Source organism: Pseudopipra pipra, chromosome 11 (genome assembly GCF_036250125.1).
Source record: "Pseudopipra pipra isolate bDixPip1 chromosome 11, bDixPip1.hap1, whole genome shotgun sequence".
NCBI classification, from domain to species: Eukaryota; Metazoa; Chordata; class Aves; order Passeriformes; family Pipridae; genus Pseudopipra; species Pseudopipra pipra.
This window is the reverse complement of record NC_087559.1, coordinates 17,131,156-17,146,021: the sequence shown is the minus strand read 5'-3', so window position 1 is coordinate 17,146,021 and position 14,866 is coordinate 17,131,156. Positions and strand designations below refer to the sequence as shown.

Below are 14,866 nucleotides of genomic sequence, written 5' to 3'. Positions count from 1 at the left end.
AATATGACTAAATGATGATGAGAACCATGGAGCTAATGACCATCACCAAATACAGAGATGAGGGATTCCTGTCAAATTTGTCAAGGTAACCTTCGGCAACATGGTACAGATTTGTACTCTGATGTCTGAATTGGGAATACTGTGTCAGAGACAACTCCTACTGCAGAAAGAGTGAAAATCAAATCCCCTACAAATTCATAATTTCTAACTCCAGTGTTTCAAAGTGGTGCATTTCATTCTATTCTATCTAAACACTGTCACAAACATTTACTTTTTACAGCCTCCCACCACCACCAAATGCAGTATTGTGACTTCTACAGGACCAGACTGTACAAGTGAGCAGCAGCTTGAGGAAACTCCTCCTTTTCTAACACACTCACACACTGCTAAAACCAAAGCCAGTTTGATCATGCCCTGAAAGTTAACCTGTTTACAAGGCCAAGGAGACATTTAAATTGATGATGATGTTGTTCTCCAATATTTTTTCACCTTTAACATCTTAAACTTTTTACGTATTTGTCTGCTAATTTTTAACAGGGAAAAAAATTTGGTTAGAAAGTATCTCAAGATCTGGAGATGAGTTACAAACTGGAAATCACTACCTACATTGCCTCTGGTACTTATCACCACACCCCACTGCAGAACAGTATTAACAGCAAAACATTGCCACTGAATATTTATTGACTCAGCCTTGAAAAATAGGGGCAGATAATTTCATGCCAGATGACTTTAGAGTAGCTGAATCCAACTATCATGATGTTCATCAAGAGTGTTTTTTCAGTCCATAATTATGTTTCCAAATCATGTTTCTCTCCTGAGAACTGCTTTGTCAATGGTGCTAAATTCTTAAGGCAGAGGATTTGGGACAGACTGTACTGCTCACATTCTCCCCAATATCCACCCACAAACTGAGTACATTTCCACATGAAACATCTTTCCATATCAACTATTAGCAACAGCATTAAAGAGAAAGCTGGTGTTTTTTCCTCACTTTGACCACGGCTTTTCCATTTTAACACAGAAATAGATGCTTCCAAAGCCCTAAATCCTAGCCCTGTACTGCAGTGCTGGCCAGTTGGGCAGAAGACAGGCTCCTACAGCTCTAGTATTTTGCAATCACTGTGGGTCTCAGTTTTCTCACATTTCTGCACGGGTTTTACCTAGCCATCTGCTGAGAAAAAAGGGATTAACATTTTATCCTTCAGTGGGGAGGAAAAGAATGTGAAAAGGCACCTCAATGAAACACAATGAGCTGTTTTATTAAGGGCTAGATGTTAACCTTGCTGATACCCCCACGTACTCTGAGGTAAAGGATCAAAGCAGTGTGAGAAAAGAATGAGGCAATGAAGCTGCTTCATGAACTTGAGAAAATTTTGCTTTTTACAGGAACAAGGACTTTCTCCATAATGCAACTAAACCAATAAATGTTGATTTGCATTAGAAAAGCTCCAAGCAGTTATACATTAACCACTGAAGGATAAAGTCCTGCTTCAGAGCAGACATTTCTCTGCTCTGTGTCTTATTGCCCCAGACAGAGAGGGACAGGGGGAAGTTTGGAATTCTGGTGGAATCTTCAGGAGGAAAATACTCTGTCAATATATCTTTTCCTAATTGCAATCTCCAGTCAAGATCAGCTTCCATTATGATGCTGCTGCAAAACCACCAGCTGACAGAATACAGTAGGACAGACTTCTATCTAACAGATTAATTTTAAGAGCAGATGGGATCATTACAATAATTCAGTCTTGTCTACTATATAACACAGACCACACACTATTTATGCTAATATATCATTGGGCTTATTTGCTTGTTTTAAGGAGGGAGAGGCTGAGGCAGATGTTTGGCTTATAAAAATACATATTTCGTAATTCCTTGTTTTTTCCCCCATACCTTTTGACTGGTTTGTGTACGAGCATTTGCTGTGTCTTTCCTTACCTTAAAGTGCAAATGATTTAGGCTTATGATGCATATGAGGACATCAACTTACAGTGTAAAAGAAGGATGTATATTCTGGCAGTACACAGTATTTCAAGACAAAATTTTGGACAGGCATTTTCCATAAGAGCAAACATCCCTTGTTAGCAAATCATACCCTCAAAGTCTGGGCCATTACCTCCAGTCATGTCTACATTTACGTCTTAAGCAATAAGAAAAAAATATCATAACAACATGTTATGTGTTCACTGTGTAAGGCTGCAGTTACACAGCATAACACCATTTAGATACAGCCCAAAGGCACAATTTAGTATAGATTAAAAAAAGAAAAAAGGTGTGAAATGCTAATCAGTCCAAGCTAATAACAACTCAAATTATTACTACACTGTTACTGTGCCTTCCCTACACTCCTCTCATTGCAGTGCTTCACACTCCCACAAATTTACTCTCTTGAATGATTTTAATTCCATTACTCTCTTTTTTCTTTCTCTTCCTCCTTAAAAAAACAAGCATTTTATTTTTGAAATAAAATTATTTTAAATTATAATCAGAGGAAGAAATTATACTAATTCCATGTGGATGTTTCTCTTATACTGAAAGCAAAGAGAAAGAATAAAGATCTGAAGAAAACAAAATAAATTTAACTTAACAGTAAATTATTAATGAAGGTCTGCAAAAGGAAATGAAAGGAATGGTTTGAGAGAAGCAAACAAAAAAAAAGAATGTTGGAAGGTGAAAAGCTTAGATAACTATTTGATTAGGCCCTGGAGGAACAGAATTTTTTATAAAAAAAAAGGAAATATGATAAAACTCAGTGGATAGAATATTGTGCTCTGTACCAGTGCACTCAGTGAGGTGTTATGGAAATGAGACCCCTCGAGGAAAAGGGTGGGAATCTGCACAGCCAGGAAGCAGGCACAGCTTTCAAGGTCAGAAATGGGTTATCTGTACATACATTTATATACACCTAAACCTGATCATCATCTATGATTCCCAGAAATTTCCCATGCTTTAAGAGTCTTAAGGGTCCAGCTGAGAACTACTTAAACAGAAGGAGTATGTGGTTCTGCATTTGCAGGTACATTTATTTCTCTGCTTAACCCTTTCCCCCCCCTCCAACTTACAGAAATTCCCTCAAAGCTGCCTCGACGACACGAAACTGTCAAACAAAATCTACTGACAAAAACCACACTGAAACACCCAGACACTAAAAATGCAACAGGACTCTAAATTTTAAGTATTTGCCACACTTCTGAGTGGTGTAAGTTCAGATTCTTACCATTAACAATCATTTTTCCTGACAGAACTTATGGATAAAATAAGGTGTAATCTTAAAAACTTCTGCAGTACTGAAAAAGTTACAGTAATGTGGATCCACAAAATGCACTGTGAGGATCAGACTAAGTATTCCCCATGGTTTCCACCCTTCTCTGGGTAAATTGTGGGGTTTTTTGCTAGCATTTGGCTTAGGTAAACTTTCTCTCCTGTTTCCTGGGACACTATAAGGCCATGTGGGAAGCATGTTCTACTGTACTCCCCATCCTTCATGGGTCCTTAAGTAACATTTCCAGAGTACATTTTCATTAACTTTAAACTTTTCCAGCTTTGGGTTGCATGTCCATAACATAGGCTCTTTAGGCACACTGTACATTTAATATTTCTCAGAATAAACTGTATCAACCTCTTAACAAGAGGTGTTAGGAGCACCATACAGAGAAGCACCACAGCAGCACAGAGTAGAAGAGAAGGCAGTTCTAAAACTGAGTAAGAGCTACCTACCCATATGTGATTTCTTAATTTGATTTAATTTCTTAATGTGATGGCTTCTAGGAAATCTTGTTATATGTTATCTGAAGCAAAAGAATGCAATATAGTGCAAATCTGCTAAGGAATATTGGTTTCCAAAAGAAAAAGAAAAAAAAAAAGATCACTTCATGAAGACATTGCAAAAATAGTTACCTAGACACTGGAATTAGGCATATTGGGATAAGGGATGTTAATAATTAAAAAAAGAGATATAAAGCAGGAAGGAGAAAATATAATGCACACTGTGGTGTTCACTGAAGAGACATGATCTTGTAAGCCTTGTCAGTGAAAAGCTGATTACAAGGCAGATGGTACAAGAGCAGCAAACCAGGACCAACCCAACTTTTGAGCACTGCACAGTGCAAACCAAAGAACAGACCCCCAGTGTCTTTTAGTGCACACTTTACAAAACCACACCATCAATGACACAAAATCTGGAGCATTTCGTTACCATTGTAACCCTGAGTTGCCAATCTCCACTGGATCCACATCTAAAAATATGTATAGTTACCTACTGCTGCTACTGCCACAACTGCTCAAGCTGAAAATAGCCATTAGTTAAACCAGCCACTTAGTTAAAAATATTAATGAGTTAAACCACCAGTTCTTAGTTACCTTTCCCTCGTGCCACACCACACAGTGCCCTACTGAGCATCTGGGCCACATCTTCCTTTGTCCTCCCCCTGCTGCCAATGAACAGCAGCCCTGTGTGCATGTGTGTGTATCTTGCTCTCCCTCTCCACATTCAAATCCAGCTGAGCTTTTCCTTTTCTAATTCTGTCCCTGCACACCCAGGCTACCTCTTATTTCCCCCAGGTAGCTCAACTGCTGCATCTGCTTGACTGTCCACACACCAGAAGGGATCATCCTGAGTGTCCAGAATGTCACACTGAGATAAAATGACAGCAAGAAAAGGCACCATGGACAAAGGAGCAAGCAAACACACAAAAACCCCCAGGTGGTGGTGACTTGGACTGAACAGACCAGCTGAAAGATGGTGAGATCTTCTCCTAACACTGTGTATTAATGAGAGGGGACCATCAGCAAACATATGCCTTGTACAGACACCACAGGGAACATTTGGTCCCTCAACAAAAAGGCTCAACATATTCTGTATGAGAAACACCCACATGGACTTTGTCAACCCTATCAACACCACCCTGGGCACTCAGCACATCTTCCAAAACCTCCAGTCACAAGGTCTTTATTAAAATGGACTTGGGAAAGGCACAGCAAGTAGGAGTAGCAGGTGGGGGAGTTACAAGCAGAAATATGCACAACACCGTTTTTCCAGGCATGATTCCTCATTAGGGCCCAGACTTTCAAATTCAATCACATCAGAATTTCTTTTTTGTTCTATTCCCTCTCCATAATCGAGGATATTTCTAAATGACAAGAAACTTTTGAATCCCAGTGGTGTAAAGTAGGGTAACTGGTTTAAGACGCAGACAGATAAAAAAACGTTTACATGTTTAAACATAAACTTTATAAAGAAAAATAAGACTAAAATTTATTTATCTTTTTCCATACTCAAAAGGCTGAGAGAATTGGGACTGTTCAGCCTGGAGAAGAGAATACTTCAGAGTGACCTAACTGCAGCCCTGCAGTACCTGAAGGGGGCCTACAAGAAAGATGAAGAGAGATTATTTACAAGGGCCTGGAGTGACAGGACAAGGAATGGCTTAAAAATGAGAGAATAGGTTTAGACTGGATATTAGGAAGAAATTAGGAAGACATTCTAATAGTGGAGAGGCACTGGCACAAGTTGCCCAGAGCAGCTGTGGCTGCCCCATCCCTGGAAGTGTCCAAGGCCAGGTTGGACGGGGCTTGGAGCAACCTGGGATAGTGGGAGGTGTCCCTGCCCATGGCAGGGGGTGGAACGAGGGGAGCTTAAAGGCCCCTTCCAACCCAGGCCATTCTGTGATTCCATGACACTTGGGACTTTTGAAGCCTATTTTCAGAGAAAACCTGCTACTGTGCTTTTGAATGTGTGATTTTTTTAAGCTCTGCATAATTCCATGCATTTCCTGGGAAAACAGAGCTGTTGTTTGCATAGGAAGCCAAACCTCACTGCTTTACTGAATTTACTTTATTTCCACCCATCAAAATCACGATGAAAAAATGACAAAAAATTTAAATATATATCTTATTTGTTGCATCCATCCAGCATAAATAACTGCCCTGGATCACTTTTTCTACCAGTGTCCAGCTCTTTTAGAGCAGTTTCATCCAGCCTGTATGTCCCTCTGCACCATATCAAGTTTAATGCTTCTCTTCAGCTGAGGCAGGAGGTGCATTCCCATATAACAGAACAAAATTAGTTGGCTCTGATGTGATCTGTGCTTGACAAATCTCTGTTGACTTTTACTTATCGTCTTGTGGCTTCTCAGTGCTAACAAGTAGTTTATTTGTTCTGCAACTTTTCGCATTTGCCACTGGATTGCAGCTGACCTTCTTAGGGAGATTGAGGCAAAACAGCCATTAAATACTCCAGCTATCTTGGAAACATCTGCTCATGGCTTAAAGTCCCCTTTAATCTCTTCAGTTATTTCTTGATTTTGTAATTTATTTTATTTTTTTTTGCTGCTAAAGCATTACAGAACTATTCTTTTTTTTTGGTTCTCGATGTCTTTTGCTAATTGTATTTTTTTTCCTACAGGTTTGTCTTTTCCCATCCCTTCATACCAAAACAATTTGCTTCCGTGCTCTTCAACAGTATGGTTAAGAAACCAACAACTCTCAAATTTCTTTTCTCCATATCAGTTTACCTATCTTTGTTTGATGTTTATTGACACCCTCCATATGGAGTTTCACCATCTTTACATCACCATTTTCATTCCTTCCTTTTTGACATTACTATCAACCGGATCATTCCATGATCATTCATCCCAAGGCACACCTCTCAGTGGGGCTCTACTTCCTCACTGGATCAATTATCACATTACTTTCCTCTAACTTCCACACAGCAGACAAACTGAGGTATAAAAGTTTAGTAACAAAGATTATGTTGCTAGACTAATGGCTTTGGTATGTAAAAAGATGGGACTCTTCTTGCAACAAAAAAAAGAATCCCAAACAGTTTAAAAAAGACAAAAAACTTTAATCCCTTTTGACCTGAGCCATTAAGTTCTATGCACTTACAAGTGCATATTCATGTGAATATTTATATTTCTCCCAGGTTAAAAATTAAGTAACTTTTTCCTTGCTTTTACCTCTAGGTCTTACCCCTCTAACAGCAGCATTGTTATTCTTGCTGCCCAGAGCTCTCCACTGTCATCCTTTGTCTGCTCCTCCTTTTTTTGACAGCACAAACCATTAAACACAGTAACATATTTGTATTCAGAACCTGAGAATCACCTCAAACTGTATTTCAGCTGCTGTTTCAACCTTCTGATTGCTAACCCACAACTGGTACCTGCTGTTACTTCAGCCCTTGAAAAACACTGCAAATGTCACCAATTCCTCACTTAACTAACTGGGAAATAACTCTTCCCACCAGCAGGTTCAGTGAGGTTTGTAATCTAGCACATGTCCAAAGCAGTAACGCTGAAAGCCACTCAGCCTCCAGCAGGAGCAGTTTGGGTAAGCAATTTATCAACCTCAAAACCATTTCAGAAGTGAATTTGTCCCTTCCATTTAGAATGCAGTGAGCAGAAGCTTTACTTGTTGTTTGCCTTTTTTTTTTTACCTTAATGTACTATATCCTGAGAGGAAAGAAAATCTTTTCAAGTAGATATAAAAACATCATTCTAAATTTGTAGCAATGTGTGTCTGTTTTCTGGTTTCTTCTGTAAAACAGAGCTCAGCCTCATTACACATTTCTTCCCCAGCACTCCCTGGGACGTAGGAAAATGTAAAAATTATGCAGTTTTCACTGCAGCAGATCACTGATGCTTAATACGAAGAGCTAAATAATAACATCTGTTTGCACATCAAAGCATTACTTTATAGATTTAAATATGCCTGAACCACTCTTTGTGTTTTTTCTCATTATAACTATTATTTTACTTTATCATCACAGGCAAAACCCCTTCTTAAGGCTTTCCATTCAATGTTTACATACTATGCAAATGCAGCCAAAGACAATTCATCTCCTTTCAAAGCAACTTCTGCTGGCAGCAGCTTGTCCACTTGTCCCTTCCTCTTCCCTGCAGCTCTCCTCATCTAAATAATTTGTTATTTTACTGCTCTGTGGTAGAGACTGATAAATTCAGTGTATTTTTTTGGTTTGGTTTGCCAATTTCACCTTTCTCTTTTAACAGCTATTTTCTGGTAATTCTCTTACTAGAGGAATCATAGGCATGAACTCCTGAACTACATCAACTGGAGAGTGTCCAAAGGAGAGCTACGAGGATGATGATGAGTGGAGAGGAACCACAGGAGGGGATGAGGGCACTTGGGCTGTTCAGGGGAGATCTCTCAGGCCTTCCACATCCTCATGAGGGGAAGCAGAGGGACAGCACTGATCTCTGCTCTCTGTGACCAGCGACAGGACCCGAGGGAATGGCCTGGAGTTGTGTCAGGAGAAGATAAGGTTGGATCTCAGGAAAAGGTTCTTCCCCCAGAGGGTGGTTGGGCACTGACCAGGCTCCCCAGGGCAGTGGGCACGGCCCTGAGGCTGGCAGAGCTCAAGGAACTTTGGACAATGCTCTCAGGGACAGGGTTGGGTTGCTGGGTTGTCTGTGCAGGGCCAAGAGTTGGACTGGATGATCCTTGAGGGTCCCTTCCAACTCAGGATACTCTATGATCAAAACAAGTGTTTCTCACTTGAAGGGTAAAATAAGCATCGTGTTCTGTCAGGTTGGGCATTCTTGCAATATTCTATGGGACAATCTAAAGGTTGCTTAAATAAACAGTGGCAGACATATTTATAAGATGTAATCAAGTCATCAGAGCTTCCCAATATAGATCAATTTTACAGTGGGCTGTACTCTGAAGAGCTACAAAACTGTTATCATTCTGCTCTAAACTTTCTTGGATGAGCATTATTCACATACTAATGTTCTTCTGAAGAGAGTAAAGAACATTTTGTGGCTCTTCCCTCACTTTGGAACAACTCTAAATCTAATTTGCTGCAAACTGGGAGAGTTTTGACTATGGCAGCAAATACGGTTTGTGCTGACTGTCAGGACATGCCTTAACCAAAACTCAGAACACCCCACAGACATGCTGTACTTCAGACCAAGTCACACTTACTAAATTTCCAAGACACAACATCAATGCTGCAATACTCTTCTATGTATTCTGCTGTTTTCAAAACACACAGCTGTAAAGGAGAAATCCAGCACATCTCATGTTTGTGAACATTGGTACCAATTAGCTCAATGTACTGCGAGCACAGAGAATGTGAATAGTTTATACTGATGGCAGCAGAGAGATGACAACAAGCTTTTTAGTGACAGGCCTGTAAGGCAAGGAGTGGAGGAGAGTTAAAGAGCCTCAATTCATCACCCAGGCACACAGCAGTGCTCTCAAACCCGTCCTACAGCCTGGCCCTGCCTGTATTAGTGATTCTTAAGCAACAACCCTAAGAAGGCAGCTACGAGACACCAAGACCCTCAGTAACGTGGGGAGGCAAAGTCACAAACCTGAACAAAATCCAGCCATTCTGTGCCTTTAATGCTTCCCTAAATTTCACATGCAAAGACCACTATTACTGATATTCCCATGCCTGCACTGCAGGGCCGGCAACTCATGATTTGCCAGCTCTGTCCTTTCAGCTGTGTCACAGGAACAGACCACAGGTTTTTTCTCCAGTGTGTATCTTTTGTACAGAACTGTTTCCCTAGGGAGCTTTTCAGTTATTTGACACACCCCTACCTGATCTGTTTGCCTTCTCGGACATCGTACAAAGAGAAAAAGACATCTGTGTCTTCTCCAATTGTGTTGTAGGTGAAGCTCTTCAGGCTGAGGAAGAAGTGGTGAGGCACTGGCATGCGACAGGCTTCCCCGTGGCGCTGACGGATGGTGTCCACCTACCCAAAACCAGGGAAAATCACTTGTGCTTCTCCACAAACAAAGGACACGTGACCAAGCTGATCACTTTAACTGAGATTCTGCTCTCCTTTCTCCACTGAAGTTCAATCTCAAATATATTCTGCCTCAGACACATGCTAGCTTAAGTTTTCTTCCTCCGTTTTTTCCACTTATAATTTCAATAGTTTGAGAAACCAGGATAACCAAGTAGATATGAAATAAATGGTTTATGCATTTGAAATTTGATTTTATCAAGTAAACCAAGTCAATCCTATTTCTCAGATTTTGGCTTTATTCTAGTAGTGAAAATGAACTATAATAAGATGTGCTAGGGTGGTTCCTGATGATTTCCATTTAAAGTAGATGGACTTTAGTGGAATTTCCATTAAAGCAGATGGACTTCAAAGCATTTTTAAGAATAACATTTATTCCATTATTTCTTTTTAGAAGCTGTAATTCATTTACAAATGTCATTTATGTGGCCAGAGGATGAGGGCAGTAGCCATCCCCTTGTGCTGGACACTGGTGAGGCCACACCCCAAATCCTGGGTTCAGTTTTGGGCCCCTCACTGCAAGAGAGACACTGAGGGGCTGGAGTGTGTCCAGGGAAAGGCAACAGTGCTGGGGAAGGGTCTGGAGCACAAGTCCCATGAGGAGCAGCTGAGGGAGCTGGAGGGGCTCAGCCTGGAGAAAAGGAGGCTGAGGGGGGACCTTCTCGCTCTCTACAACTCCCTGACAGGAGGAGGGAGCCAGGCAGGCAGGCTCTGCTTCCAAGGAACAAGGGGGGATAACTAGAAGCAAATTTATGCTTTTAGTTTTATACCCCTTTGCATCTATTTATGCTGATCCTAATCAACAAGTTGCATGAATATCCTAAGCTCACGAGGCTCTCTAGACAGGTACACACCAACAAAGAAAATCTTAAAATTTCCAGCCTTCCAACTCAAGATTTGTACTGGTTTAAAAGGAATTTTGTTCTGGATTTTAAATTGAAACCAAGTAAATCCTCATTCTTTTAAGGACAGGCACCTATGGAAGCACAGACTTCTGTACAGATCAAAGGCAGATCCCATGCCCAGGAATGGATTACATTACTACAGAAAGGGTATGTGAGGCAGAAGCCACTAAGCCACGTGTCAGCAGGTAGAAAGAAGAGTCATGTGGGCAGAGTGAGGCTTTTGATCTCTCTACAGAAGATGATCTTTTAAGAACAGTCAGAGCTAAAGAAAAAAGACCTAAATGGAATTTGAAGAAGGACCTTAGTGACTTAAATATCTGAGGATCTTCTGAGGAAACGTTCTATGGGTAGGGGCTTACCCAATAATCTCCCTCATACCTTTACATACACTTAAAAACAATAAAAAATTTCAATGTGGGTGGTATTTACCTGTGACGTGCTCTGCTGGACACTGTGTCTACTTGACAAATGCTGTGGAGACACAAAATAGTAAAATTTAAACCTTTTTGAAAGTAATATTTATATCTGTGTAGCATTAAAACAGTAATTGTAAAATATGACTTTTAAAATTATTACCAACTTTACTCGGCCTTTTTTCACAGTATATCATCACTCACAAGACCACTAGCAGCTTTCCTAAAGGCTTTTCTCAGTTAAGCCATTTCTTAGCCTAACTACTTCCATTTACAGGGGTGTTTACCTTAACTTTTAAAGGAAATGGCAGTCACAAGCTAGAAAGAATTTCCAACAGTGTAATAGCATTTCTCAAGAGTTCATCACCCTATACTGTACAACCCATGTGTTCTCTTGTTAAACAGGGAGATACCTCACCACTAATCCTCATCTACCAGTAAGGTGCATTTGTTAAAAAAAAGAATCAGACATCTAGAATGAAAGATGGATTTTAGACTTTGTTTTAACCTTTTGCTCTAATCAGAAGATGAAATCTTGATAAATGGCTGAAGACTCCTCTACAGTTTCAGCTGCCAACACCTGTAAAGAAGTATCAGCATAACGAGCTACATGTCCAAAGGGGAACTCAGAGGATGATCCTGTATTTAGAGCCCTTTATGCTAGAAGGAGATGTTATAATCAGAAAATGGACTGCAAGACTCACTGAACCCATTTAATCTCCAAAGGGAGATTTAAATACTAATCTAAATTGAAAAGGTTTCAGAGAGCTTTAAAAAAACATCATTAATGACTCTGCCATGTCTGTTCCCTGCTCATCATCTCAACATCAGCATGTTAAACTGAAATATTACCATTGACACTACCACACCTTATTAAACATTCTCTTCATTTGGCCCATCTCTCTCCCCTTCTATTACAAACCCAACACCTTATTCTGACCCAACATTTACACTGTAGCATAAGGAGTAGTTTGGCTGCCAAGAAGGGCCCTGTATCCAACACCAATGAGGCCACATCTTGAATCCTGGGCTCAGTTTTGGTCCCCTCACTACTAGACTGGATATTAGGGGAAATTTCCACACTGAAAGCATTGCCAAGCATTGGAACAGGCTGCTCAGGGCACTGGTGGAGTCACCATCCCTGGTGGGATGCAAAACATGTGTAGACATGGGGACATGGTTTAGTGGTGGCCTTGGCAGTGCTGGATTAATGGCTGAGCTCAATGATCTTAAAGGTCTCTTCCAAACTAACCAACTCTGATTCTAAATGGCATATTTTGACACCTGTTTACATTCACAGTTATAAAAATGTCCTCTTTCACACTGTCAGTAAAAGAGATAATGACCTCCAGCTCCACTGTTTGTCTAACTACTGCATCATCTTCTGAATGTCAAGAAACCCCCTAAGTTTAGGTGGTTGTGTATTGAATCTTCTGGCACCTGCAACCACTCAGAACCAGCTGGCACAGAAAAGACCAGTTATTTAAGCTGCTCAAGGTGCCCTGGCTTCTTTTGACTAAAATTCATCTTTAAATCCAAGTAAAAAAGTGGGTGAGAAACTCAAGCAACATAAATATGAGACGTGCTCCGAAGAGCTCCAGTTTCCTCAGTGCTCACAGTGCACACTGAGGTAAATCTGTAACAATAAGTGGCCAAAAAACCAATCAGGTTTTATATTTTTCCACAATCAAAAGATTAGATTTCACTAACTCTCTGCTTTTATGTTTCAGGACCATGCTATCACAATACAATCACTGATGAGTTACTTTTACACACCCTTGCTAAGCAAAGTGCCCAAAGTGTACATGCTCTCCTGGAAGCCATTTTTGGGTACTTGGATGGGAGGGTGATGGAAAGTAGCCAATGTGGATTTACCAAGGGTAAATCATACTGGATCAAGTGATTGCTCTGGTGTAAAATGACCTGATCAGCAGATGAGGGAAGACTAGTGGCTGTTGTCTATCCTCTGCTCAGCAAGGCCCTCACCACAGCATTCCTGTACCCATGTTGTAAAGGTACACCTGGATGGGTAGACTGAATATACTGGCCCAAAAAGCCCAATAAACAGTTGGATTGTCAGGCTCCAAAGGTAGTGGCTGATGGTGTGTATTCTTTAGAGGTCTGCCTTGAGACCTCTGCAGTCTCATTAGTTCCCAGATGGCTTTAAATCGGGGGCAGCAGACTGGCAGGGTCCTACTAAAGCAAGGCAAACATAAGTCAAGAGAGAACTCTGGCAGCAAGGACCTTCAACAATTTACTGCTTCTATTAACAGGAATGTAGCCACTGTCACTGAGGGGAACATTTATCCCCTTTTACTCAGCATTCAGTCAACCCCAGCTGAAATATGGCCCCGTGCTCAGCCAGGGACAGGGGAGCAGGTGGGAGCTGGAGTGCAGGGTGTGTGAGGAGGATGGAGGGAATGCAGCATTCTGAGTCTGGAGAAGGGAAGGTCTGTGGGTGACCTGAGGGCAGCCTTCCTATAACTATGAAGTTACCATCAAGTTGAGACAGGTTCTTTACAGAGTTTCACAGCAGCCAAAATACTGCGGGCATCAACTGCAGCATGGGGTATCCCAACTTCCCAACATGGAAAAAAATAACCCCATCCAGGCAGCCAAGCATTAGAGCAGGGACCCAGAATCTTTCCTTGAAGAATTCCAAGAACCAACAGGACAAAGCTCTGAGCAGCCTGGGCTGAATTCAATATTGGCTTTGCACTGAGAGCAGGAAGCTTGACTAGATCTCCCCCGAGGCCCCTTCCAACCTGAACAGCATGACAAGGTGACATAAAAATAGGACTGTTAGGAAATTATCCATCTTCCTTCTAGAAAAAAAAAAATCAGTTTTATTTTTCCCAAAAGGGACTTGCCTGGTAAAGTTGTGCAAACTTGAGCAGATAAGATGTTCAGTATATCTTTCCTTATCAAAGTGCTTTCTGATGCTTAAACTGATTCCTTGTTATTGTAACCTCAGCTCACTGATTTTTGTCTTGTCCATCATTAGGATGAAAAGATTAATTAATTCAGCTTGTGACTTCATTATAATACTCATATCTCCTCTACAAACCCACTTAAGCTTGTAGTGTCCCAGCCTGTACTTCAGAGAGAACAATTAACTGCAGAAGTTCAAACCTTGCATTGATGATTCTCACTTGTAGCCTACACTTCTTGTATAATTGCTTCAATTTCTCTACATTATTTGGAATTCTGACCCTTTAGTCCCATGAAAGAGTCAGACACACTATTTCCAACTTTGTGGAATTTATATATTTAGTAAGCAGACTCCCTGTTTCAGCATCTGGTCCTTAATTAAACATGAAATTCAGCAGATTCATCCCTCCTATTTGATCAAATTATTGACAAACATTTTTCACTTTTTTTTGAGTATGGGTTTTCTAATTAGCTCTCTGTTTACAGTAATTTCATCTGAAACTAATGACTTTAGGAGAATTCCAATTAAAAAAAAAACAACCAAATATTTAAAACCTTTATGAAAATTGAAATATGGCATCAGCTGCTTTTCCTCTATCCACTAGACTTATTTTTGTTCTGGAAGTACATTGTAACTTCTAAAAATTGCTTATTTTGAAGAAGTTAATGCTCACTGTTACTCACCTTCTTGTTGCAAATAACTAATGTTTTTTACCCCCAGCATTTTTTACAGGCAGATAACTATTAGCTTCTCCTCCTCCAACATCTTTTTTTTTAAGGTGTAAAGTTTGCTTGCCCTTTGCTGCATTCTGGAACCTTACCCACCTTTCCAATGGTTATCACTTAC

The 14,866-nt window shown here is 40.5% G+C and overlaps 1 protein-coding gene across 9 annotated transcripts in view; it reads right to left on the bottom strand.

Moving 5' to 3' along the window:
* Positions 1 to 14,866, bottom strand: part of DOCK3 (dedicator of cytokinesis 3) — a 189,303-nt gene that overhangs the window by 103,524 nt on the left and 70,913 nt on the right. For all 9 annotated transcript variants that reach the window (XM_064667892.1, XM_064667899.1, XM_064667900.1 and 6 more), the window contains exons 8-9: positions 11,105 to 11,146; positions 9,562 to 9,716 (exon numbers count right to left, since the gene is read on the bottom strand). In XM_064667892.1, the coding sequence (XP_064523962.1) occupies positions 9,562 to 9,716; positions 11,105 to 11,146 (197 nt within the window). The remainder of the gene's footprint in view (positions 1 to 9,561; positions 9,717 to 11,104; positions 11,147 to 14,866) is intronic.